Source organism: Augochlora pura, chromosome 3, assembly GCF_028453695.1.
Source record: "Augochlora pura isolate Apur16 chromosome 3, APUR_v2.2.1, whole genome shotgun sequence".
Taxonomy (NCBI): domain Eukaryota; kingdom Metazoa; phylum Arthropoda; class Insecta; order Hymenoptera; family Halictidae; genus Augochlora; species Augochlora pura.
This window is the reverse complement of record NC_135774.1, coordinates 947,919-975,150: the sequence shown is the minus strand read 5'-3', so window position 1 is coordinate 975,150 and position 27,232 is coordinate 947,919. Positions and strand designations below refer to the sequence as shown.

At 45.3% G+C, this 27,232-nt stretch overlaps 2 protein-coding genes across 5 annotated transcripts in view; one reads left to right on the top strand and one right to left on the bottom strand.

The window, feature by feature from the left end:
- The first annotated feature begins 2,919 nt into the window (after nt 1-2,919).
- LOC144478686 (alpha-amylase) lies at nt 2,920-6,328 on the top strand. Its single transcript, XM_078196833.1, has 5 exons — nt 2,920-3,158; nt 3,577-4,007; nt 4,286-4,655; nt 5,340-5,825; nt 6,077-6,328. The coding sequence occupies exons 1-5, from the start codon at nt 2,979-2,981 to the stop codon at nt 6,089-6,091; spliced, it is 1,482 nt and encodes a 493-aa protein (XP_078052959.1). The 5' UTR covers nt 2,920-2,978; the 3' UTR covers nt 6,092-6,328.
- A 475-nt stretch (nt 6,329-6,803) lies between these two features.
- The window catches only part of LOC144479030 (uncharacterized), a 315,575-nt gene continuing 295,146 nt past the window's right edge, over nt 6,804-27,232 (bottom strand). For all 4 annotated transcript variants that reach the window (XM_078197490.1, XM_078197488.1, XM_078197487.1 and 1 more), the window contains one exon: nt 6,804-11,049. In XM_078197490.1, the coding sequence (XP_078053616.1) occupies nt 10,723-11,049 (327 nt within the window). In that variant the 3' untranslated portion in view covers nt 6,804-10,722. The remainder of the gene's footprint in view (nt 11,050-27,232) is intronic.

The following is a 27,232-nucleotide window of genomic DNA, read 5'->3' as shown; positions in this document are numbered from 1 at the left end:
CGCGCGGTATAATCGTTCAGATCAACAAGGATTTCGCATTTAAATGTCTCCCGTTATCGGCGAATGAATATATCAGATTCAAGAGCAACGTGCGACCGTTCGAGTGGATTCAATATCGAGTAGAAAACCTCCGAAATCGAAGATTGTGTCGATCGATGTTATTAACGCGAGATCAGCAACCGATTTCGACAAAAATCTCTCCAAGCGAGAACTTCCTCATGATTGAAACTGCCAAGATTAAGCATCGAGTGATGGGCTCTGATTCGATCTCGTTGAAAAATAAGAGGCAGATAAACGAAGGTTTTGTAATTACTTAATTTTATGAAACCGTGAATAATTTTAAGAATTCTCGGCTTTTCCTTGTAAAACTATCTGTCACAATTGCTGAAAAATTTCCAAGCTCTCATTCCGATTCGAACGTCAATCAGGCTACGAAGCACTGGATATTCCAATAAATATACACGACGAGGAAAGTTTCGCGAGTCGATCGGGGGAAAGAAACGCGATTTAAATTATTCGCGACGATGATTACGCAGACTCCGAAGTCCAAAAGACCAAGGGAGACCTGTTCTCCTAATTACTAGATACCGGCGACATATTTACGGTTCGTATAAACCATAACTAATGGAACGGTGGATGAGATCTCTGCGAAGCAATCAGCGCGGTGGCGGTGAGAACACCGAGCGGATGAAATAATATATTTCATACGGGCGCGGTGGACGTTCTTACAAATGTAAATGGCATCATAACGAATATACATCGGTGTAATATAGCGACAAACGCGCCGGAAGTTGTAAGGATTATTAGGTTCACAAATCAGCTGTCGATACACGGCTGCTTCCTGCAACCGCCTTGTAATACGCTATCTGCGAGATAATCTAACGCGTGTTAATTAATCGTGGGGTACACGTCGAACGACGTGGAAAGGCTCAGTGGTCTTCTTCGCTTATTACAGCGCGCGGAACACCGACAAAGAAGCCCGGCATAATATACTTACGGGAGCGCAATCGAACATTTTCGGGGCTGCATTGAAATCACCGACATCCTTCTGCTCCGGCTCTTACTGTATATTATATTAGGTTTATTTAGATTTTTAAACTGCATATCTTTTTTCAACATAAAGATCAGAATTTGTTTAAAACAGGCATTTCTGTATTGATATCTCACTGAAAAAGGTGTAGCAAAGTAAACGGCTTTTGAAGCTTTTGAAAAAAAGATCTACCTAATACAATAAACTATATTATATATCATTAACATCGCGAGCTGTACAATTCCAACGAAGAATATATCGGCGAAAAATGTTGTTAATAGTTTCGGAACAAGTCGATCAAAGACTCAAAACGCTTTTAATTGTCCTAATTTTCTAAAACATTTTCAGAGAACCGCGCGAACTACGGGCAACGTCACGCACGCGATTCGTCAACGTCACGCGAACGTTCTGCATAATACGATTACGGCTCGTTATCGCCTCTTATTGGTAATAGTGCGTTTCCACGAAGCCTCTGTTTCCACGATCGCAACGCGGGAGAGTGTGTCACTATCGATGTTATTCGCGGCACGTACGTAAATGTTCAAAGTTTAAGGCAACAATGCGCTTTCGCATTGCGGATAGTGATTTACGAGAGGACAGCGGGAAGATCAATTGTACCACCGCTCTTATCGGAATAAAGAAGCTGCGGGTGGACCGCGTGAACGCTTGGTTTTGCAACATCTCGCGAAAGAAATCGATATCTCGTGGCGTCAGCGTCCAATAAGAACGAAACGGCAGTTCCTGTTGTTCCGAAACCGGTGCGATATTCCGCCGCCTCTCGCGGCGGAATTGTTCTACGTAACGGAGATATCATTGCGGGGGATGATTAATGGATTGTCTCGCGGCGCTGTGAACCGCACGTTCGCGCAACAAAATCGGTAAACAGTAAACAGCGTGGCAAGAAGGTCGACCCATTTAACCGATTACCCAATTCCTATTGTTCATCACAATTTAATTATTGTCTCGTAACCGGACAATCTCTGCAACTCTTTTCCCAGTTCGCTGGAACTTGGATCGTTCCAGAAGTCAACGCTGCCGCGTCGCAAACGGCGTTGCGAAATTCCGTATCGCCTAGAACGCGTAGAGAAAGGTGAAAATAATATTTACGAACGCACTTGTCATCGCAACTCGAGATTATCGGTGGCCATCGATCAATCTCATCGCAGAGAGGTGAAAACCAATCAGGGCTTCTGCTGAAAGCGTTTAATCGAAGATAAATGAAAGAGTGATTTCTAATTGAACTTATCGATCTTGGTGAACAATCGCCGCGAGCATTGTGCCAACATAAACAACAAGTTGACACACTGTATCTCGATGCTCGATCTCCTCGCCTTTTATCTTCAATGCCGCACGAAAGTCGTGAACCGATCGGCGCTGAACTACTACGACGACACCCGCTACTCGATGCAACGTAATCGGGGAATCCCAAATTTTCAGCCATGGGAGCCCAAGTATTATTTTGTCGAAGGTCACGCGGTACACCTGTATAAAGATCTCTCGCCAGATATGTCGACAGATCTCCGGGTTAATCGACACTGTTTTGAAGCTGTCAATTCGAAGGTGAGATTCTTCACGTGATTGAAAATCTGCGAAACAGATCTCGCAAAAAATAGCTTTCCTAATCTGTATGCAATTAAGAACGATGTGTAATTAAGAACGGTATGTAATTAAGAGCGCTGATCATCGCGTGCGGGCCGCATGATTCGTACAACCAACAGGTATTACATCAAAAATGTTTTGATCGGGGCACCGGTCTTCGTCGATGCTAGGAGAAGATAAGAGATACGCGAACACCGTATTACCGAACATAGTGGAGCATCAGATTGATAAGAGATCGCTGGTGGTAGCTGAATGTTGACCTTTGGATGAGGCAGAGAGCAGTGATGTAAGCGCGCGTCGACCGGTTATAAATTGTGGGACCGATCGATTTGCGACACAACCTGCTACGATGTTGGCGATCGCTGCGTTACTTGGCCTGTTCTCCGTGGCGGTGGTCCAAGCCGACCACAACATTCCCAACTATGCGCCCGGCCACGATGGCATGGTGCACCTATTTGAGTGGAAATGGAAGGACATCGCCACCGAGTGCGAGACCTTCCTTGGACCGATGGGATTCGGCGGTGTTCAGGTCAGTCGATACTTTGAAAATCTTTATGCCAATTTTTATATTCAATTTACCGTTATTTATGGACATTTTCTTTGTACCAGTAATAATTTTCTTGCACGTTTTCATCCATGAAATAAGAACTCGAGGCTTCAATCCTAAAGGGTTGAATATGTGTATATTATTATATTATACTATATCAAGAGCAATCTTATATTTTTCCTTTTTACCTGCAAAGTGACTGTACTATTAACAAGTTAATTAATACTATTAATAATTAGAATTAATACTAGTTATTAACCAGGTTAACTTGCAAATAGTTTGATTACTGGATTCTCGTTTTATTTTTATTTTCCGGTTGCCTATTAATGTCCCTAAATAAATTCATTTTCTCGAGACGCTTTTTGGACCCCCAAATGATCGTCATGATTCCGTGATCCAGGTGTCGCCGATCCAAGAGAACGTGGTGGTCGTAAACAGGCCATGGTGGGAACGCTACCAGCCGATCTCCTACAAATGGGGAACGAGGTCCGGTAACAAGGCAGAGTTCATCGACATGGTAGCCAGGTGCAACAAGGTCGGCGTACGAATCTACGTGGACGCGGTCGTGAACCACATGTGCGCCGATCATCCGAACGCTGTGGGCACAGACGGCTCCCGTGCAAACACCTACAACCGCGACTACTATGACGTCCCGTACGGCAGAAACGATTTCCACCCTAGCTGCTCGATCACCAACTACAACGACGCCTCCAACGTTCGCAATTGCGAGCTGGACGGTCTCCACGACTTGAACCAGGGTACCGAATACGTCCGAGGCAAAATCGTCAACTTCATGAACGAGGCGATCGACGCCGGTGTTGCTGGTTTCCGGTTTGTACATTCGTTAATTTCTTTCCATTTTAATATTTTGATTTCGGATATCAGAAACTATAGTTATGCTTTAATATTTACATTTTAATATTTTTATTTCGGATATCAGAAACTATAGTTATGCTTTAATATTGCATATTTCCATTTTAATATTTTTATCTCGGATATCCGACACAATCGCTATGCTTTAATATTGATTATTAAATATATTAATCAGTATGTATAATTTGGCGAGAATTGCCATTTTGCTATACATTTCTATGGTTCTTTTTCTACAGTATGGACGCTGCGAAACACATGTGGCCAGCCGACCTAAAGACCATTTACTCGCGATTGCACGATCTGAGCCGGAATCACGGCTTCGCCCCGGGAAGCAAAGCCTTCATATACCAAGAAGTGATCGACTACAGCGGCAACGAAGCGGTCTCCAAATACCAATACGACGACATCGGCGCGGTCACCGAATTCAAGCACGGCCAAGAGCTCAGCAACTCGTTCCGTGGCAACAACATGTTGAAATGGTTCGCCAACTGGGGAGAGAAATGGGGCCTTCTGCCGTCCCGCGCTGCCTTGGTCTTCGTTGACAACCATGACACACAGCGTTCCAACAATGCTCCTCTCACCTACAAGACACCGAAATTGTACAAGGTATTTCACAAACTCCTTTCTTTATTTTTACTAATCATTTTTACATGGAATAAAATAAATTTAGGCAAATCTGTGCAAAAACGTTCTAAATATTAATTAAGTTTATTTTAAAAGAGGTTATTAAAAATTATACTGGGATGAGTATGTTGGATGTACTGTGCAGTAAAATGCTTGAAATGATTTTTAAAATAGGCTTTGGCTGTAGTTGAATTTATTATTCGATGGCAATGTTTAACCTACTAGAAATTGACAGATAAAAAGATAAATTAATATTAAGTAAAAAATATATATATATATAAGAGCTGTATATGCAAGTAGGAAGAGTAGGAGATAGCAGTCCAATTAGTGGCATTGATAATCAGGTAGCTAGTAGAACAGGTCGACATGTAGTCAGACAACAGAGATTCGCTTTTCGCTCCATCGATCCTTGACATATCTTTCCCTATCACGCCATAAATATATTACTATTGCAACTATCCTTCTTTACAATTACATACCAACCAATTATTACCAAGCAATTATTTACAACAACCCTGCAATTTAATTGCAACATTTCGAGGCAATACAGCCAATTTAATTCCATTTCACTTAACATCTCACCCATCCTCATTTAACCAAGAATCTCATCGAATCAACTTTAAATCCTTGTAATTTACCAATCCTAATCGCATATAAATGTTACAGATGGCAGTGGCTTTCATGTTGGCCCACCAATACGGAATCCCGCGAGTGATGAGCTCGTTCGACTTCCGCGACTTCGACAGAGGCCCTCCCCAGGACAACCAGGGACAAATCCTGTCCCCGGTGATCCGCGGCAACACCTGCAGCAACGGCTGGGTATGCGAGCACCGTTGGAGGCAGATCTACAACATGATTCGTTTCCGTAACGCCGTGAAAGGCACCGGCGTGAACAACTGGTGGGACAACGGCAGCAACCAGATCGCCTTCTGCCGTGGCAACGCCGGCTTCGTCGCGTTCAACGGCGACAACGGCGACCTCAGGCAGACCCTGAGGAGCTGCATGCCACCGGGCAGATACTGCGACGTGATCTCCGGTAATCTGGAGAACGGACGCTGCACCGGCAAAGTCGTCACCGTGGAGAACAATGGCAACATGTACGTCGAGATCTTGAAGAACGAAGACGACGGTGTGCTCGCCATCCACAGAAACGTGAGTGATCATTGCGGAGCTGGTTGCGCAATTTTTAGACCACTGAACATAATATACTAATATAACGTAAATTATTTATCACGCGTTTAAAATTACGTATTTCGAGCAGTGCTATAAAACAGCGTGGAAAACTATCCAAATAATTGATTTAAATGACTTAAATTCTTTTTGAAATTTTGCAATCTATTACTAAGTAATGTTTGTTAATATCTTCTCTGAAAACCATGTTAAATATTCGAATTTTATTTCAGGCGAAACTGGCTTAATGGAAATCAGCAACGAACCATGATCTTGGACACAAACAGGGGATACTTGAGGAATATACTTCATTGGTAAAAAATCACATTTGGACAATGAAATATAGCCAATAGTAAAAATTAATTATAAGTATTGCCACGACGCTGTTGTACTTAAATTTTTGTGGAACGAGGTGTGAATTGTTTTTTTAGTTCGCATGTAATTCCTCACGGATTCCGAATAAATTTAAAGTGTATGATAATCGATTTTCCTGGCTTTATCTCAGCCCCGATAAAAATAGATGACACATTTCGAATACCTTTCTCCATCGAAAATCTCCTCTTATCCCGATCTAGATCATCCGGATCCAGACACGTGTTCGGTTACACATTCCTATCTCCTTATCGAAGCCCGTACTCACGTGCATCGACGAAATCCAACACGTTTTCGGTAATAATCTCTCTTCGACACACATTTCGCCTAATCCCACTCGAAGCGTGATCGAAGCAACTACACGGAGACGACTATGATCTGTTTGCAAACGCAGTGTTATGTACTTTGGTCAACTTGGTTTAAACACGTCTTCGCGTTAAATAAAAATAGACTAAAATTACTGGAAACGATTCTATTGTTTTTATATGCAATTGAATTATTTTCTCGATAATTATTATTTCGATAATTATGGTAAATTAGGAGATAGCCCACGACGAGTAGGGAATCATGTTGCAGGCATTATTTTTCAACAAAGTTTATTTTAACAGAAACAATGTACTGTTTTTGTTCTCTTTTCACCATTAATTTCTACTATACATAATATGACAGATAATCGTAGAATAATACACGACAGACGCGCGATGGAGAAATAAAAAAATGGGAGGGGAGGGGTGTAGTGTGTGTGTGTGTGTGTGTGTGTGTGTGTGTGTGTGTGTGCGGGAGGAATGGAAGGAGGGGAGGGGATCGATGGGTGAAAAAAAAAAATAAATGGATGGAAGAACATCGAAGTATCACAAGATTGCTTTATCGCCCGTTCTATTGTCCCTCCTCTTCTCCATTTCGTTCGTTTACACTCGCCTCTGGCCCGAATCATTCGCCACGCTCTCGGATGACACCCGTGGAAGCGAAGCGAATCGTTCGCGTCGAGTCTACAATATTCTTGGATCCCTTCAAATCATTCCATAGGATTTCTCTCGAACGCATTCCCTGCCATGTAAAGTATCTTCTTCGTATCTCTCTCTCTCGCTCTCTTTATTTCTTTCGCTCTCTTTCTTTCTTTCTCTCTGCTCGCTTTCATACACATATACACACGCATTCCGCTCGTCCCTTCGCTGTCCGTTTCTCGTTCTATCCGAGCGATCCTGCTGCCCGATAACGTAATGATCTCGTGCCACGCAGTAATGATGAAACCCCCGGCTACGAAACTAAATAAAATACTACGGGTCTTCTTGTAAAAGCACGATATAAATAAATGCTCAAGCATTATGTACAGTGATCTCGGTTTAAGTAGAAGCCGCTAGCTCGGTTAATGGCCGCGCGTCGCCGTCAAGTTTCATTCAGAATTGTCAGTGGAATTTCTGTCTCCCCTTTCTCTCTCTCTCTTTCTCTCCTTTCTCTTTCCATTTCTTTCTCTCGCGAGAACGATACAATCCCTCGACCGTCCGTTTGCTATTTCAACGCGAACGAAACGAGAGCGAACAATAGCAACGTGAAAAGAAGTTGTGAACCGCAGAAATCATCGTTGTGAAGCTTCTGTCGCCGAAACGTGAACTTGCGAGCACGCGCAGCCGCGTAAGTGTACGTGTACATAATTATTTATAAACGTATATAGTCTGCAGTAAATTCAGGCTAATGTAAATCTAAAAATACTGCTCATTTTTTTTACGAACTTACCAACTCTCTCTCTCTCTCTCTCGCGCTGTCTTAACGCTGTACGCGAACCTAAGGGACGTCTGCGATATTCGTTTTCTTACGTCTTCAAAATTGTTATTACGTGAATACAATAAGGCAACAAGTTTACACCTAAATAAATAAACGTTAAACGTTGTAAGTTAGAGAAGAAAGAAGAAGTTAATTTACAATTCTTCTAAGCTACATTACGGATCCGTCGCTCGTACATCTATATTGTTTTTTACTACGTATCGTCTGCGAGCGTGTACCGTGCGCCACTGTTTCGCGTCGCCGGAGTACAATCTGGCTTTCATTCCACTTTCTTCGTATTTAAACCATTTGCATCATCGCTCTATTTCAGCTGCCGCGTTGAAACATCGGCGACGTTCGACTGACTCGTATCACCGCGCGCGGTCGATCGTATGCGCGACGCGCGGAATATTCCGCGCTCGGTGATAGGAGACAGTCGCGGCTCGCGGATTATTCCGCGCTCGGATGCAAATGGGTTAGCTTAAATTTATCATATACCTGACGTGTTGTAAAAATTTTTACAATATCATTTTGAAGTTTTTGAGTTACTTGAAATTACATTTCACTTTGGAGTCATAACTCTTGTCTCTGTCATTTCTGATGCGCTTTAGAAGCTATCGTTTTGAATTATATATATATACTAATATATACTAATAAATTTAATATTTCATAAAGACTGGTAGCTAGATTTTACAACGGCGTTGCGAGTCCAGAGCGAACCGTACACGCGAGTTTATGTGTACGTTCATCGTCGTACGAAATATGAATGTATATACGTGTGCGGAGTTGGCCCCGTTTCTGCACGTAGAACGCTAGCAAAAATATAATTTAGTATATTTATCGTTATAATTCATTCATATAAAAAACTTCGTTAAAATATATAAAAGAAACAACGATTTGAGCAAATACGTATCTCCTACCATAGTTAAAAGTACCGTGTCGAAACATTCCTTTATTGCACATCAATTTTCGCTAATAAAGTGTTGTCTCTTTTTCATCTCTCTCTCTCTCTCTCTCTCTCCCTATCATTCTCACTCTTTCTCTCTCTCTCTCATTTCCTTTCACACAATGATACACGCTCGTTCATCTCCGCACGCACGAACAACAATTATTTTACACATACCCTAATACGTACAATATTATTTATTCTCCTCGTTCTTATCTTGATCGGTTCTGTTACTGTATGTCGTTGTTGGGTTCGCAAAACTACTCGAATTTGCCGCCACTAATCGTCGATCCACAATCACTCTCTCAATTATTTCGCATCAACTTAGCCAATCGAAACTTAACGTAAAATTAAAATATCTGACGTAACCAAATTATTACACATTTTCATTATAATTCTTCGTGTAATAAATTCTCTTGGGAAAACAGTCCCTTTTCGAAGGCTAGTAACATAAATTAATCAGATTTTAACATAAATAAAACAATCGGATAATTTTCAGCGAATTTCGTATTGCACTTTCCTAGGCAGAAAATTGTAACAAAAAAATTCGGATTCGCAGGATGGACGGACGCGTTCGAGTAATCCGCGGCTATGGTGTCTCGCAGTAAGTTCGCCTCTCAGGTAAGAGGTGAGAATACAGTTCGCGTCGCAGAGGAGCAATAATTTCCGCGAGCCGCGCTGATCGGGAAACACGAATCACCGGGTCGATCGAAGTTTCTCTATGAAAGGCCAGCCCTTGGAAGACATATTTTTGACGGATAGGCACTCGTTTCGTTGATCATCGAAATACTTTCTTCGTTCGTGGAAAGACGTGACAAATACTCGGCTAAATTTTCTACATCTCTGAAAAAGCCGTCCCCGCGCAATTTGCGTCGACGCGGCGAGACCGTTCGACGATCTATCTAAAATAGAATTTTGTTCGGCCGATGTTCAATCTACGAATACGAAAATGGAAGCAGCCTCGCAGCTGCGAGCGTTCAACACCACCAATTAATTCGTCCGTTACACGGTGTCTCAGCTTCTTTGTGCTCATCGCGTGTCTATTTCTAATTCGAACCCGGATTCAGCGGGACCGTTAAACACTTGTTAGTTACCCTCCGCTTCCTCCGCGGTGCAGAAAGGCCGAGATCTGGATGCCTGATCAGCGGCACAGAATTACGGGAGAACGAAGACCGGCCGATCGGACAACAAATTCCGATGGGTCGGTCCTTGTGGACCGTGATCAGGCCTGAGTAAAAAATCTACATCGGGTAGCAAGCGTCGTAGCCTTAGGCACCGGGTGTATGTCAGTATCCCCTGATCGTCTCTAGCTCTCTACGTCTACATCTCTCTACAAACTACTCGTGATATGTCTGACACACGAAAGACGGGTCTCTGTCGACGTGACGTCGGATCTCTCGCGAGCACCGTTCGGGTAACCGGAGCATCCTCCAACCGAAGAAGAAGACGTCCCGAAGGACGTCGCGGAGACCGGGAACAGTCCATGTATGGTGCAGGATCGATCCTCGAATCGCCAGGTACTCGATAGCAAATCGGATGATCCCGTGCACCCCGAAGGCATCACTGGCGACACCGAGATCGCCGGTGAACACACTTTTAGAGTCTAAGTCGATGGACAACAGGCGGAGCCTCCTGGACAACGGTCCGCGGACCGTGTCACTGTTTGATGGGCTTCTTGAAGACGACGTCCGGCTTGCGTATGGGACGTGGTACGCGCCGTTCTATCCTTAGGGCCCTGTTGGGGTCCGGCGAGGGCGCCGACGCGCCCTCCAGACCCACCGGAGCCTCCGCCATTGTTTGTCAGTTCCCCGTGCTGCTCGGCCGCCTGCCCGGCAACTGTTGCTGCTGCTGTTGCTGTTGCTGCTGCTGCTGCTGTTGCTGCTGTTGCTGCTGTTGCTGCTGCTGGTGCTGGGATGCCGCTGCCACGGCGGCCGCCGCGTTCAACGCCGGCAAAGGGTTCTGGTGACAGTGGGCGCAGTGCAAGCACACCGTGCACGCGCCCAGCTTTCGGGCCAGCAGGGCGCGCAGCTTCAAGGCCGGGCCCAGCTTCATCCCCATCGGGCCCGTCAGGTGGTCCTCGGACAGCAGCGGCAGCGCGGCTCCGTCGATGCGGTGCTCGCGGAAGTTCTGCAAAAAAAGCAATTGGTCAGTCACCTGGATTTCACATCGTATCATCGTATATCGCAAGATCCTATGCAATCGACGCGCTATCTATCATCGTTCATAAATTATTGGCAACGCAAACAAGCAACCGCAAATGAAAGACCAAAAGGGCTCAGAATTCGAGAGGAACGTTTCAATAACGCTCGGACTGTGGTAGTCCGCAGGTAACCCGAACGTTTCCTCAATTAAGCCCGTTCGCCGCGCCCAGGTTGCTCCTCATTCAACAAGCCCGAAGAATGACACCCACGCGTCCCGGCCGGCCGCATTAACAATCCTGCCATACCTGAATACCTTCCGGCGACCCTTAACCCCGGCGGAAACGAGCCTCGAAGGTCGGAGCCGTTCGCGGGCAGACGATGCCCGCGGATGGGAGCGCGCGTCGAGCGCATCGCGCGCGCATCGTCTCTGCGGTATGCGGCGCCCGGCCCGGCGACGGCTGCGCGTCCGCGAAGCGCAACAAGGTGCATCTTCAACGACGCGGAACGCTCGCTCATTAAACCGCCGTTCCGCAGAAAGTCAGTGGAGCTGCTCGGATGGAATCAGACTGCGGGGACCGCGGAGGTACACGCCGAGGCGCGCGTTCCACGGATCGCGGGCGATCCGCGGCGCGCGGCGCGCGGTGCGAGGGGAGGAGGGGACTCGGAAGAAGCGCAAGAAGCAAAGAAGGAGGAGAGAAGCAGGCGGTGCGGAGAGGAGGAGGAGGAGGAGAGAAGCGGAAGAGGAAAAGGGAAAAAAAGGACGGAGGATTCATTCACGGCATCGGGGGGCCACGGACGTAATTGCGGCTGCAACCGCTGCAACTTACCCCCGCGCAGGCATTGCACGCGGCCACTCACACCGACGGACACGTACTACTCCCGTGTATACTCTACTACGTGTATCGTCTCTACGCGGTGCACACGTTCGCGGAATACGGTGATTGCTCAGCCCCGCTTATGAATGAAATATTCAACGCTCTAATGCGACTGTTGCACGCAAACCCAGAGACCGGTCTTCCTCGAGCATTCCTCCGTCGCTGCGTCGAGGGGGGGAGGAGAGAAGAGACGCGTTTGAAGATCAAGATCGGGATTAATCGAGGTCGCGCGCAACGAGACCTTGGGATTCACGGCGCCGCCCGGAATGGGAGCACAGGACCTTCGGATCAATCGTTTTCAAAAAATTTCCTTTTACCAGCGGAGCTCTTTGTAAAAAGACAGTGCGTCCTCTCTGCTTTAACCGCGATTTTTCGCAGGCAATTTTTGCCGGGGAAATATCTTTTTAAGCCAAAAGGTGTTAGCTTGTTATACGATTTTAATACCTGCCATTCAGATTCTCTGCAGCGCATTAGGATAACAAATGCACAGCTTCATGAATATCCACGAAGCTCGCAATTATGAAAAACGGTATCTTTATTGTTACGTTATAATTGGGCTGCGGCGATTTATTGAAGAGAGAAAGGCGCAATTACATTTGAAAATGCGCCGATGCATTTCTGCGAAGAATTAAGGCTGCTCGACGAAGCGGCTCGATAATCTATTCAAAATTCTGTTCCATCGCATTCTTGAGTTTCGTTCGAAATAATACTTCACAAATATATCTGATCAATTCTAGTGAGCCTAATTAATAAATTCGGCGATTCTTCCCTTCGCATTTCCGTTACAACCTATATTCATCTCATAGAAATATACTAACCAGAATAAGAAAAAAAATAAAATATATAATGAAGGAATATAATACAATTTAGGCAATTCAACGATGCATCTCAAAAAACCATACTAATTACAATATAAGAAAAATAAAATGTATAATGAAGAAATATAATACAATTTAGGCAATTCAACGATCCATCTCATAAAACCATACTAATTACAATATTAAAAAAAAGTGAAATATACAATGAAAGAATATAATACAATTTATCAAGCTTTTCTTTATCGCAGAAAAATTTAAGAGAACCGTGCTGCACGCGTTGGCCGATATGCTTCAGGAATAACGTATCGCGACACCGTGTAAGCCGTAGGAAACCGCCACGGATTCGCCTAAATATCCAAGCAGCGATCTCGCATGCCACCGGTCGCCGCGATAGTCGACCTAACCCGTTGTGTTCGGCGCGATTCGTGGCCGTGGATCATTAAACGCGAGTATGCGGGCCAATTGCTCGAAACGGGCCCCGGTGCGTTCGCTTCTAATAACGGTCCGCGCGCGGCAGGCCTTCTTCCGCGGCGCGGCGCGTCTCTCCTTCCAGCCGGAGTAACGACTTAGTTAATTAGCGTTTACGCGAAACGACCGTGAAGAGTACGCCGCGACCGCGTCGACAGAGTTCCGCCGTTCTACGAGCGGTTTCCATCGCCGTCACTGACCGTTTAATACCGTTACAGTCTCTCTCTCTCTCTCCCTCTCTCTCTCTCTCCCTCTCTCCCTCTCTCTCTCCGTCCGCTATCGGAAATTCGACACAATGTCGGTCGTGTAGCCAGGTGATAGATGGCCACGCGTGCTTCCACCACCTCCTCCTCCTCTCTCGGTTCTCTCTTCTCTCGTTTTCGTTGTCTCCTCGTCGCCGACGACGCTCGTTCAACACCGGTGTCGGCCGGCTCGCGCGCGTCGTTCCCGTCGCCGTAAGGGCGAATAGGATAATTAGCGGCCGAGTAAATGGTATGTAAAGCGAGACGAACTAATTTGCGGGGGAGTTCCTACGTTTCTCGTCCACCTTTTTAACGTTTGCACGCTACCGCGAGCGACCCGCGAGTGCAACTCGTTAGCTTCGCCGTTTCCTCTTCCGATTACCTTTTCCTACGTCTTCACTGTTTAACACGTTGAGCGCAGTGCCCAAATATGGGTGACCCTAATTTTTGACCAATCTTGAAAATTGATTTCAATCGTAATATATTTGGACAAATTGAATTTGTCTAGAATGTTTCGGTTGCGAAAGTGTCTTCATGTCAATCCCTATAATAAATATTAACCTTATAGTTTCGCTTTCGTTAATTAAATTGTTTTAACCATGTGCGAATTTTAGTGGTTAATTGACGGGGCTCGATGTGTTAATGCCTAATTGTTGAACCAGCGAGTACGACACGCAATTGATATATTATAATATATGATATATATATAATACGCAATTGATATATTGATAAATTATTTAAAAATATTAAACTGTTGCGGATTTTATGCGGAGGCGATACAGGTGGATAGGCGAGTCAAAAAATAGTGAAGGGATGTGACGTGAAATAAAGGAAGGAATTTATTATTACGAAATATATATATATAGGAATTTATTACTTTCAAAAAATGTCCAAGTCTTTTCGGTAATTTCCACGCATCCTCTTACGGTTTTATAAAAGCTCTAAAACGCCCCTAGTATCCTAAAAACAGTAATTCCGCGGCGAGTATAGATTGCTCTATTTTTGCAGGAACATTATCGGCGCGCCGAGTGCTTTTCATGTAGCATAGAATAAAAGCACCGGGAGCGGAGGTTATAATTTCGCGAAGTTCCGATGTACGAAGATCCGGGGAACGATCGAGAGACGGTAGGTTTTAATGCGCGGTCATCAGAGAGAGAGAGAGAGAGAGAGAGAGAGAGAGAGAGCGAGAGAGCTGTAGAAAAATCGGTTTCCAGGAGCAGGATTTTGCTCTAAATACATTTTAATGAAATAGACGACGAGAGTTCCCTCTCGCGCACGCTGATTGCGGCCGAGGATTTCCACGCGAGCGGATCCGCCGCGGCACGGCAAAAACCGGCCGGTTCGATCAACGAGGGGACATCCTTCTCCACTGTAATTTCGTGCTACTTGTTACCGCCACGGCTTACAAGCATAATTGATACCCAGATTTCAGGTCAGTAATTCATAATAATCAGCTAAGAGATCGCGGGCAAAGACTGCCTTCCGTTGCGTTTGCAACGCAACGCTCTATTCCCGTGCTGCAATTTAATATAATAAAAGAACGCCTTTTTCTTGTAGCTCTCGGCTCGCGCGCGCGCACACACCTTGATCGCTCCGCGTGCCTGTGCGCACGTGAAAGAGAGTGCAGGAGATCAAAGGGACAAGCAAGTAGCCGGGACGCGGTCGAACAATTAAAATTAAATTTAGCAATGTTTTTACGGCGGTCCTCGAGGCATGAAGATTTTTAAGAGATCAACGGGCTGTTGCTCCGTTCGAGACTCCGCTCGTTGCTGAGAAAAGAAGCGCGCGTCGTTCTCGAGTACCGAGTATCCACGGTGTAATTACGCGCAACGCGGACCAAACATTCGTCTCAGGCCCTCGAGCGATCGTTAGCGGTTAATGTTGCATCTCGCTCCGAATTATTTGCGATACCGTGAATCTTTTATAGCGCTCGAAATACACTCCTCGAAAGGATTCAAGTTCTCGGCGAAGATTGGCCAACTTCGACTGGCGGGTACCGCGCGAAAAATCATCGTAAAGTAAAGAAATTTTTTTTAAATTAAAGCTTGAAACCTCTATTTTCAGACGATATTTCTAGATTTAAATAGTAAACTAGATTTAGATAGGAAACCCTTCAAATACGAGACCGTGTCTATCGTCGTAAAAATTGCCAAGTTCGACAAAGTGTACAAACTTTGAAAAATTTTTTACGCAAATGCCGTCTACGTAGAAATAAAATTCGATCCTTCTTCTTTAATTTAAAAAAAACGAAACCCGGCTGCGATTTTTTCTCGCAAAGTTACAGCACTTTAAAGTAGCCCCAGTCAATCTCCGAATCCTTCTACTATTCCAACATTGAAAATTTCATTGGAGACTGTATAAAATGCATCGCCGACGAATAAATTGACGAAATAGCATATCAACAACGCGAATAAATAATGGAGAATGTATCGATCCGCGTGCGAGGAACGCGGAGACGAGCGCCGCGGGTCGGGTGAGTTGAAAAAAGGAAAATCTCGGTGTCCGGTTGACACGGGTCCCGGGGTCCCGAGGGGCCTCGGCCATATTTAAGAAAAGAGCGTCCACGCGGATATCTCATCTCGGCGCATACATCTCATTGTCTTCGGGCCCGGAATAACAGGCAGAAGTTTTGTAATCTCACGAAAGCCCGTGGCCGGCCGGCTGGCGGCGTGGCGTGGCGCGGCGCGGCATGGCGCGGCGCATCGGCCGTGCGCGCTCCGTGTGGTGTGCAGCTGCAGTTGCAGCGAATATATCATCCTCGTGTTGCACCGCGGGCGACCGCGGCCCTCCAAAGCCCCGGCCACGAAGACAACCTATATTTTCTCCACCCAGTTCCAAACTCTTAAGGGCAAACGCGATCCCACAGGCCTGGCCCCGGCATCAATTATACCTTCCACAAACACGCTCTTATCTCGCCCGCTTACCAACAAGCGCGAACTTCGACTGCGCCGCCGCCGCCGCGCCGTGTACGCGTACCGTTCGATCATTTTCCGGGATTCCGCTTTCCTGGATCGACAGCGCCTACGGTCACCGATCAGCGCTCCCTTGCTCGTATCGTTTCACCGTAATTCAACTGGCCGACGTAATAATTAGCAAGCCAAGCATTTTTATTCTGATCCTTGGAATGTAATTGAAAAATCGAGAGAACTGTATCGGAGCCTATTGTTGCACCTTCGCAAATTATTAAAAATAATTGTAAGATTTTTCTATGTAGAAACTATAACAAAGTGGAGGCCCAGGTAACAATGTAATTCTCCACTATTAACTTTTATAAAAGAACAAGTATTAAAATACTTAAAATATTAAATATTATTATATTATTAATATTGATATTATTTGATATTGATTGAATCAATTATTATTGATATCTATAGTATTATTATTATTATTATTATCTATTTCTCTAATTATTGTTATTTATTTGCCAAATTTTATATTTTCTATGCTGCCAAAAGATACCATGTAGTAATTCAACTAATCTAGTATATATAATTTATTAGCGCCCGCGGATCGCAGTGAAATTGTGATACCCCCGGGTATTCTCTGTAAGGCCGGGGGAATATTTATTAAATATTAAAATATTACAAAAATTATTTACATACATATAGCAATACATAAAATAATTTCTCACCTAACCAGATCGCTTTTCATCATCCCATTGCGTCTCATTTTCACCGGTACGCTTTGAATAGTACTTGTTTGCAACAGATACCAGAGCATAGCAGAACGTAGATAGATAAGACGAAACGGACAGGTATAAAACGAGCTGAAAAATCGTAGAAACTCCGTGACAGCCGGTTCCGTTCGAAGGACTTCGGTTTTTGAGATCGGGGAGGGAACGAGAGCCGCGGTCGGCTCGAAAATCCGCTCGATCGAGCGGAAAGATATTGTCGTGTAGAGAGGGGTTTCGCTGGAAAGTGTTCGAGAAGTGTTGCTCGAGCGTGAAAAGGATCGCGAGGATCCTCGAAAAGTAATGGTCTGGTTCTTACCGAGTTCGAATTCCTGACCCCTGGCGGATCCGCGGTGCCAGCGCGGTTATAACCTCGGAAGAGCACCGAGTCGGAACCGCGTCACGTTAACCGTTCGCGGTGAAGCCGAGAAGGAATCTTTCCTCTCTCGGTCCATCGGTTTCTGTGCCGAGAAAAACCACTCTGTAGAAACAACTTTGCCCCGTTGCAAAATCGAGGAGGGCCCGGCCGCCGGGAACGAATTTATGGAATGCTGTAAATACGCCGCCGGATATCTATCACGCTTTCGATTCTGTTCTACGGTGGACTTCGACGGGCGAAAAGCGTTACCGTCGGCCATCTTTCAACTAATTTTCACCATTTCTTCGACATTTATACTTGAACGAAACTCGCCGCGAACTCTCGCATTTACGGCGCCGCAAGAATTGGCTTTGGTAATCGATTCGGTGACGGAGTGTCCCCGTTTTCGCGGAATAGCATTTTCACCAAAATCGCAGCGTTTTAATTGCTTTATATTTTATTTAATTTTATCGTAAATTTATAAAGTAGTGAAATTATTTTTAGAGATCATCGACTTTTAAATTCAAAGTGCCATTCCTGACTTCTATTCCTAATTATTCCATAAAAATATTAATTTTGAAAGCTGAACCCGCGCGAACAAATTATTAAAATAATTATGATTCTGCCGTCGAAGTTATCGCGTTGAGAATATTTTTCTCCTGTCGAACACAAGCGTCGACCATCCCGCGGAGCAGCGAAAAATACGATAGTTACGGGATCGGTGATTTACGCGCGATTTTCGAACAAGTGTCAAAGTGTTTTAAGCGGCGCCCGTGCATCGTTTCCCTTATTTACGACGCGTAAAATACTTTTCTTAATTATGCCACGGCTTTAAATCATCGTGCATCAGGTGTCCTCGGTAGCCCCGCAATAAAAGTCCGGCCGCTGACATCAGGTAGCTTCGACTGTTGCTACAGCTGTTGCGCAACAGTTGACGTGTTAATGAGACTGGCGTTTTACGATACGTCGAAAATTTTACGCTGCTCCTGGCCGCCGAGGGTTTTGCTTTTTCGTGAACCTTCGAACGATACACACCGCGACCGATGCATTAATAATCCGAATAATTGAATATCAATCATACCGGATACTTAGCGGCCACTAAGTACCATTTTATTGGGCTTTTAAACAGCACCGTTCGATGGTAAAAAACTTCCCGTCGAAATTCAGCCGATATTAGCCGACAATCTAGAAACAACGAAGCTGCTTCGACGATACATCGATCGCTGATGCCTGTAATCTTCGATAAATAATTACCGCGGTTTAATTGGATATTCGCGGAAACGTAATAAAAGCTTTAACGCGCCTTCTTGCAACTATAAATATTTCTTTGGAGTTGGTAACCGGTAAATGTAATATTTTACAACCGTGATTTATTTAGTAACTACCCTCGATCGACAATTATGGTTTATCTGTGAAGCTTGATTGTCAATCCGAGAGAAATCGTTTTCTGTTTGCTTCGCGTTGATATTAATTTGCGTGCGGCGAAATGACGGAAGGTTTTCGGAAAAATCCCGGAACATTTGTATTTCAGGTTGGAACGTTTGTTCGGCGAAGAGAACAAAGCAATTAAGCGATATGAATCTAGGACGAACGATGTTCCACGGCTGCCTTGCGCCAGCGCCGCTGTTATAACTTTTGTTAACGCTACCGCGTCCAACTGCTGCACTCGCCTCGGGCTGTTTTACGCTCACGGTAACGCCTTATTTGGAATTGCAGTATGCAAAACACGAGGTAGGATGAACCGATGCACGGAATTTACGTTTACGACTCCCTGTCAAGTTGTACACTACTGTGCAGGCGATTCGGTTTGGAAAAAGCGGGGATACTCGGCGTAGTCTAGGCCTCGGTCTCGGGTTAGATACGTCTGTGACTCGAGAATCCTTTCGACCGGGGCTCCCAAGAATTCCCGTATTTATTAGCGTACGCCAGTCACATTTTTACCGAATCAATGGAACAATTTTTATCCGTCACATTTTCAATTTTTTGGTCTCTGAATTTTTTAATTTCGAGTTCCTCGAATTTTTGAAACTTTGCATTTCTTTTTAATATTTTAGAAATCTTTAATTTACTCGACTTTTTTAATATTTGAATTATCGACTTTCAAACTCTTTGAATTTTCGAATTATTTTATATTATTAATAACATTTATATTCTCGAATCTTTTTGGAATTTAATAATGTTCGTGAATTTTTGTACAGGCTTTTCTGGTAAAAAATATCTTCGATTAATTCTCGCCTCAATTTTTGTGATAATTTTGCTCCGATTTGTTGCTGCCACGCGAGATAGCAGTCCTTCGATTTTTACATTGAAAATTCCGGGAGCGTGGCGAAACAGCAAATTCGCGCAGAATTTCTTTATGCGCCGATGCTCCGTGCTAGACTCGACCGACGCCCGGAATTTGTGTCGAACAGGTATCAGAAATTCCGGTCACCTTCCACCTTTTGTTAATCGCGACCTTTATCTCGCGTGTAACTCGCCGCAGGAAACTTTACATTCCTCTTGACCTTTATTAATATTTAAACAGTCCAATGGAAAGACCTACGCTTTCTTTTTATTCTTATTATTAGATCCTTTGTCCCTATCTAACGATAACCTAAGGACAATATAAAATAATCACTAAACTAAAAATAATTCTATTTACAAAGATAATAGAATGATTCAAGAATTTTATGAGAATATTATTTTTATTGGATTTTTGGAAAATAAATTATTATTACAAGAGAAGCATGGAAGTTTGAAATCTTATGATAAAACATACAGCTTCGCTAGTACGTTATGTTATTTTAGCATTGATCTTTTAAGTGACATTTAGTTGGTACTCTATGACATTAGCACATATACTTAGCAAAGTCATTCTCTTGCAATTATAGCTCCTTAGCGGGCGTCTATGGTCCATACAGGATTATATTAATTTAAATATCGTGCGTATAAATTATTGTGGTTGCACAAGCACAGTCAGCCAACCAAATACCTGAAATCACAACTGTCTTAGACTCGAATATTTTATTAAGCCTTAATCAATTACAGCTAGTAACTTTTCAGAAAAATATTGATTCACGTTCCTAAATGAATTTTTGTCGTCGCCTTTTTTAAGTTAATAGAGAATTCCACAATTTTCTAAAAGAATAAATTAATGAATATTGGTGCAGGCCTCGTGAAAGTCGGATGTTGCCGCGACAATCCGGCAAAGGGTTAAAGCCTCCGGACGTCGAATTACCATTCGCAATAAAAGAATCCCCTCGCAACATTCTAAAACCGCTATCCGACGTCCGAATAACTAACGTAACATCTCTGTCGAACGTTTCGAGGTCTATCGTCGGCCGATCAGGATTCCCCGATCGAATCGGGCCGAGAAATTCCTGTTGTTCGCGTACGGTAAATCTGATCGGTGGCTACGCCACTGTGCAACAGCGAACAAGAACCGGTGACCTGCCACGCCCTGTGGAGGTCGTCGCGCGCCTCTCTCGCGGACGACCGGCACGCCGACGCCGACCGCGAGTGCACCGTTCCGACGACGACGACGACGACGACGACGACGACCGTGCCGAGACCGACCGGCGAGCGACGACCAACACGACCGACGACCGTCGACCGTTGCCCACCAGCCACCGGCCTAACCAGATCAACATCGCCCCACTGCTTCCCGCTACGCTCTGTCTCCCACTGCACTTCCGTCTCCACCTTTCTCCTATCCTTCTCTCTCGCGCGCGCGCACCTCTTTCACCAGCTCTCCCTATCTCATCTCTCTCTCTCTCTCTCTCTCTCTCTCTCTCTTCTTTCGCTACTTCTCCGACTCTGCTGCTCTCTGCGTCTTCATCTCCCGAGGATTCTTCGCTGCTCGGAGAGAATCTCTTCAAACTCTCCCACAATCCCTTCACCGCAGATAACTCTATCGTCTTCGAAAAATCCGCGATCTTGGTAACACTGCGGTCGACGGATGGGATTTCAGCGGTCCCTCGTTTACCGATCGGAGGAAACCTCGGTGTTCGGTTAATGGAGCTCGATGTTTACCGGCGCGCACGGCAGGCGCGATATTTTACAGCGAAGAATTACGGAGAGGATATTTATTATTTAACCCCTTGCACTATGATAACGAGTTAGACTCGTGCTGAAGATTTTATACAAGATCTACTTAATATTATTAACTTCTTCTATATCGAAATAAAAATTAATTCTTCTGTTATCAAAGTCTAGGAATTAAATTAAATAAAGATGATACAGGAAACAAAAATTGTGTGGTTCTATTGGGAAAATTATTAAGAATGGGTGCTAATTGTCACTGCATGAAAGGAGCAATGGTGCAAGGGGTTAAAAAATTAGGTGCACCGAATATTTTATTCATTTAATCATGTTTCGAGGATTTGTATTTTTATCGATATTTAATTCTATATTATATTATATTATATTATAATAGCATAATATAATATAATTTTCATCAATTCGAACACGTTTGTTCGAAAGGATGAAATGGACAGAGAGGAGATCGCAGTTACAGTAGCCGATCCGAGCTCAAAGTGCAAAGGATCAGGTCCCGTTCGCACGTCCTGCTGGTCCTCATCAGCCCGCGAGACGCAATCATTCACAGAGCCACGCCCAGTTTATTAGCAAGGCCCGGCTCCTATTTTCCGCGGCGAGTTTTACCCTCGTTGCGTCGGGGTTCGTTAAAACACTGTTATCTCCGATTCCTGCCGACCCTTTTGTATTTATTTCGAAGCGTGGCCTCGAGCGGCACCGGACCGGCAGCCGGCTCGTTACCGGCCATATTTGCTCGCGTTTTAATTATCATTTTGCTCCGCTGTTCGAAACGATACCGGGCTTAGAGTAATTAGAGCCGGATAACTCGGCTAACCGTGAATTAAGCGCCCCCGAAGAGATACCGAGTTATTTAGATAGCCGGCGGATCGTGTCGCGTAGGTAGCTAGGTAGCCGTGAACTGTCGTTTCAAGAGGGAAGTACGCGTCGTCCTGTTGCAATCTTGTCTCAGCTGGCCGCAGGTTCTTCGAACTTCACCTGCGAGCGGAGACCTATTAATAAGCTGGTGATAGCGAAGTATAGTCTCCGAACGGACGGTCAAGTCTAGCTACAGGTGCTAAAGATTTAGCATAAAAGCCAATTTGCCGTAAAACCAAAGACTTGGCACAAGAGTTAAAAATTTAGCATAAAAGCCAATTTGCCGTAAAACCAAAAATTTGACACAAAAGCTAAAAATTTGGCACAAAAGCTAAAAATTCAACACAAAAGCCAAAAATTTGGCATAAGATAAAACCAAAGATTTTGTAGCCGAGCTTGACGAAAAACCTTTAGCAATAAGAAAATTAATTAATAAACCAAACTGTTCTCCTAGCAATAATTATCAACCCCTATAGAAAAGAGAACGCTGTGAATTAAAAATCGCTAAACGCTATAAATTAAACGCCGCTTTCGAAAGGAGTCGCGAGATGTCCGCCGAAATCATATAGGCGATCTCCGTCTTTATTAATAAACGCGGAGTCGCCGGCGGTCTAATTAAAGTAATTAAAGGAGCGCGAGCGGCCGTGCGCGCGTTCGTACATCAGCGTCGCTCGCCGTGGTCAGAATTAAGACGTTCCGTCAGACACCGAAATTGTCGGAAGATGGTAATCGTGGAAGTTATCGGAGATTATAGGAAACCAGTCTCTGAATGGCGGGTGCCGTGGGGAGAGGGGGGAGAGCGGCGGGGCGGTCGCAAGAATTCAGACTCGCCAGAAGCTCGGAAACACATCTCGCTAATTAAGAGCCAGCTATCACGAGCCACGGCGTATCCGCTCCGTGCAAACAGAGAATCAAAAGGCGGAGAGGCTCGTTCTGCATTCCCATTTCTGCCCGGCAGGAACTTATCTGCGGCTTTCCGTGTTCCAAGGATCCCGTTCGGTGGATCGCCGATTTGCTTTTATCTCGTCCCTCGAGCCCCCCTTTGAAATTCGTCGGAATAAAATCGTTCGGGCTTGAACAAGAATATCGGCTGGCTCGCTCGCTCTGTCCGCTCGCCTCGCCCCGCCCCGCCTCGCCTCGCCTCTCGTCTTGTTTTCATCGGGAGGTCTCGCGCAGAGACATAAAGAGACCGGTAGCGTCGTGACAGTGAGCGTGGCTTCATTACCGGGGGAACCTGTTAGTTATGCTAATATCGGCTTGCAAACCGTTCATTATTGTTGATGAGCAATTAATACGCCTGCCTGCCTCCCGGCCGGCAGTGCTAATGCACTCTGAATGTCTCTCAATTACATGGCGACACGACCGTGGCCCGGCTCCGCGCGGCCATCATCGTCCCATCGGCCCGCGAGCTTCGACGCCGATGCAACTTTTCCGTGACGATCGCGTCTTCGCGTTTTCTTTTTGCTCAGCCGAAATCCGCACGGAAATACCGCCGACCGATAGAACGCTATCAAATTTATTCCCACCGCACCGACGTCGATTCACCGTCTGCCCGACTACGAACGATTAGAGCTTTCACGAATTTATAGTCATTTAAGAGCTTTCCACCTTACGTCTTACGTTTCGTCCGGAACGAAACGATTTCCGATACCGCGCCGAGGCTGCGATAACAGAAGAATCAGATTTTTAGCGCTCGTATCTCGCGACTGGAAATGTTCTTGTCCGACTAGTTGCGGCGCGACGGATCGGCATAAAATTTCGCGCGAAGTGTCTCTCGAGTGGAGCAACCGCGAACGGAAATCTGCATACGCGTGTACCGAGCGGCCATAAACACTGCAAGCGCGAAACCGGCCGGAAAAATAGCAGGCCTATCCCACGCTCGCGCCTAGCATAATTAAACAATCTGGAATCGATCTAGGAACTATAAACTGTTCGCGGACCGGCGGGATCGGATTAGGCCGGTGGTATTATCAAACGTCGCCACCAGCAGAGCGATTCCGCGGCTATTTATCGGGCTGCCGGATCCGGCCGCTCGAAGAAGAAGAAGAAGAAGAAGATCTCTTAACCGGGGTCCCCCTTATCGCGGTCTCCGTGTCGAGGAAAAAAGAGCCGACTCAGAATTTAAATTGCCACCAGATCGGCGCGCTGCTATCGGCCCCGCCGCGCCGGGCCCCGCTCACGGCCGATCGGGTTGCGCCCCCCCCCCCCCCTCCTCCCCCGATCTTCTTGTTCCGCTGCCAATGGCGCCACGACGCCATTACGATACAGTACGGAGAAAATTGCCCGGTCCCCGGGCACCGCGATACACGCTCTCTTAGATCCTGTCCCGCGGCGAGATTTCGGATCACTCCGGGCTATCTCGCGGCCCGTCGTAGAAGTCGTTTCGAGAAATCGATAAGCCCCGGCCACGTGACCGGAATAAATTGCGCTCCATCTGAGAGAGGGGAGAGTCGATCGAACAATCGGAGAAAGTATCCGGCAAGGGTGAAGAAAAATTCGGCGAGAGGTCGACTCGATAACGAGATCGTGATAGCCACGATGACATACGCTCGCTGTCTTTAGATCGAATCATTTAGATGCGATCGGAGAGATCGTTTACTGCGAGCATGACCCAATGGGAATGTGCTTGGATCATTCTCTTTCTTCTTCATTTTAATGTTTTATTCATTTTATTTGTTGTATTCATTTTAATAATTCCATCGATACGATCTTACAGAATTTTTAATGCTTTATTTAATGCCATCGCGATTTTTAGCTTTACGCGACTGTGTCGATTATTTTAATCACTTTTCTACTGTTGTATCATTTCTAATGATTAATTTTATTTTAAACAGTTTGTAACAGTTCCATTTAATTTTCTCCCCTCTGAATATTCGATTCGCTTCCCCATAATTTTTATAGCGCATCGTTCACTGTTCTCCGATTTTTAATACGGCATCGCAGCGAAGAGCGTGGGTGGCTGTAGTTTATCGCGAACTTTACAAATTGCCGCCTCCGCGCATTGCCTATGAAACCGGTGCATTCTGTTATTGGCTAAATCCTTGATAAATGTTCGTATCTCGGGCGGTCCTTCGTAATAACTCGTTATTAAAGTGTGTGCGGCCGGCGATAAACTAGCCGGCGATAAATCGGTCTGATTCGCGGCACTCGGTGATCGCGTTTCCACGTAGCGAGCGCGAAACACGGGCACAATTCGATCTGTGTAATTTAACGTCGCCGAGCGGAGCAAGTTCAAGTTTTGCGGTCGAATTTTATTAGACCCTTTCGCGAACGAAACCGGGGCCAACAAATTGCGCGATGTGACTGCGTAATGACCACTTTAGATACTGCCCGTAAGCGATGCGGTACAATGATGGAATTATTATTTTAATAATTTTTTTTATAATTTTTCACCGTTCAAAAATTAATTATTATTTCGTTTCACTGTTACCTATTTTACACGGTGAAGGAATTGTGATAAAATTTGTTATATCACAAAAATACAAATAATTCGATAACTGTATAGGAATTTTTTTTATTCATTTAATTTGTCTAAAAATAATCGTATAATTCGTCCTACGTTTAACCGAAGAATGCAATTGAATTTTATTGTAAAAGAAACTATACGCTATGAAAAGATACTATAAGAAGCCATAAGCTCGCAATGGTCGTTCGACGATCGAATCGGAAACGGCGATATTACGGATTTACTCGGCGTCATCCTCTGATCGATGACGCCGCGCCCGAAGCTAGATCGGTCCAACGATCCCCCTCCGTGCCGTGTCTATGCCGCTCGATCATGCGTTATCGATCACCGTAACAGAAAACAGCATTAAGTTCGCCGTCTCTCTCTGTGTGTACCTCTTGGCGAGAACACGTGGCGCGGCTGGTTTGAGGAGGCCGCTCGCATATAAAACAGAACTTCTCAATCTATCCCGCCGGGTTCCCACATTCGCGACGCATTCAGACACCGTGTTATCGATCGATACGGTTCCCATGATAAAGGCCGCGCCTACGGTGTCTCGCAAGCGCGTTATTGCGCGACGATCGCAACAGCCTCGTCCCGATCCTCTAGATAGCTGCCACAGAGGCCGTTTGGCTGTTCAAGGTCGGTTATTTGCGACCTGCGCTGCACGTAAAACTTAGTTTAAATAACCTTTTCTTAACCTGTTCCTAACCCTTTGAAATAAATTCAATTATTCGTTAGACCGACTTATAAATCAATGAACTTTTATTTCCATGCTTCTACGAATATTAATATAGACTCCGTGAAAAGAACTTTATCAATTGAATAGCAACAAGCCTGTCTCGTCCCGGCTCGACGCATCACTCACGTAATCAATATTAACGACGCCTCTAAACAGCGGCAGCGTATAATTTACAGGCTCAACGTTAATTAATCGAGAAGCCGGGGAATACTCATTAAAGGTCCCGGAAAAAATCGCATTGTACCTTGAGAAATGGCTTTCCGCGCACGCGTTGACAAGCAGCGGAATGCCTCGCGATGCTCCCGACACCTGATGAATCCCTGCCGTGGTCGAAAGCGGCTGAAAAACGCGCGCGACCAGAGACGGAGAAGGAAAAAAAGGTCGATTAGAGAAGGAGCACCTTAATAAATCACTTTAATAAAGCCTGGCCGATGGTTTCCAGTTGAAATGAATTTAGATCTGGTCTCGCTGACGCGTGTCCGTCAGACGGGACGCGCTCATCGATCACGGATCGCCGGAGCCACGGATTCGACAGCCGCTAATACGCGCAACGTCGCGCGCCGAGAAATTCGATGAACATTGCGGATGCTCGCTCGAAGAAAAATCCACCAGTCTCTGACAATACTATTTATTTAGCGGCGGGCATATTCTTCCGCCGGGC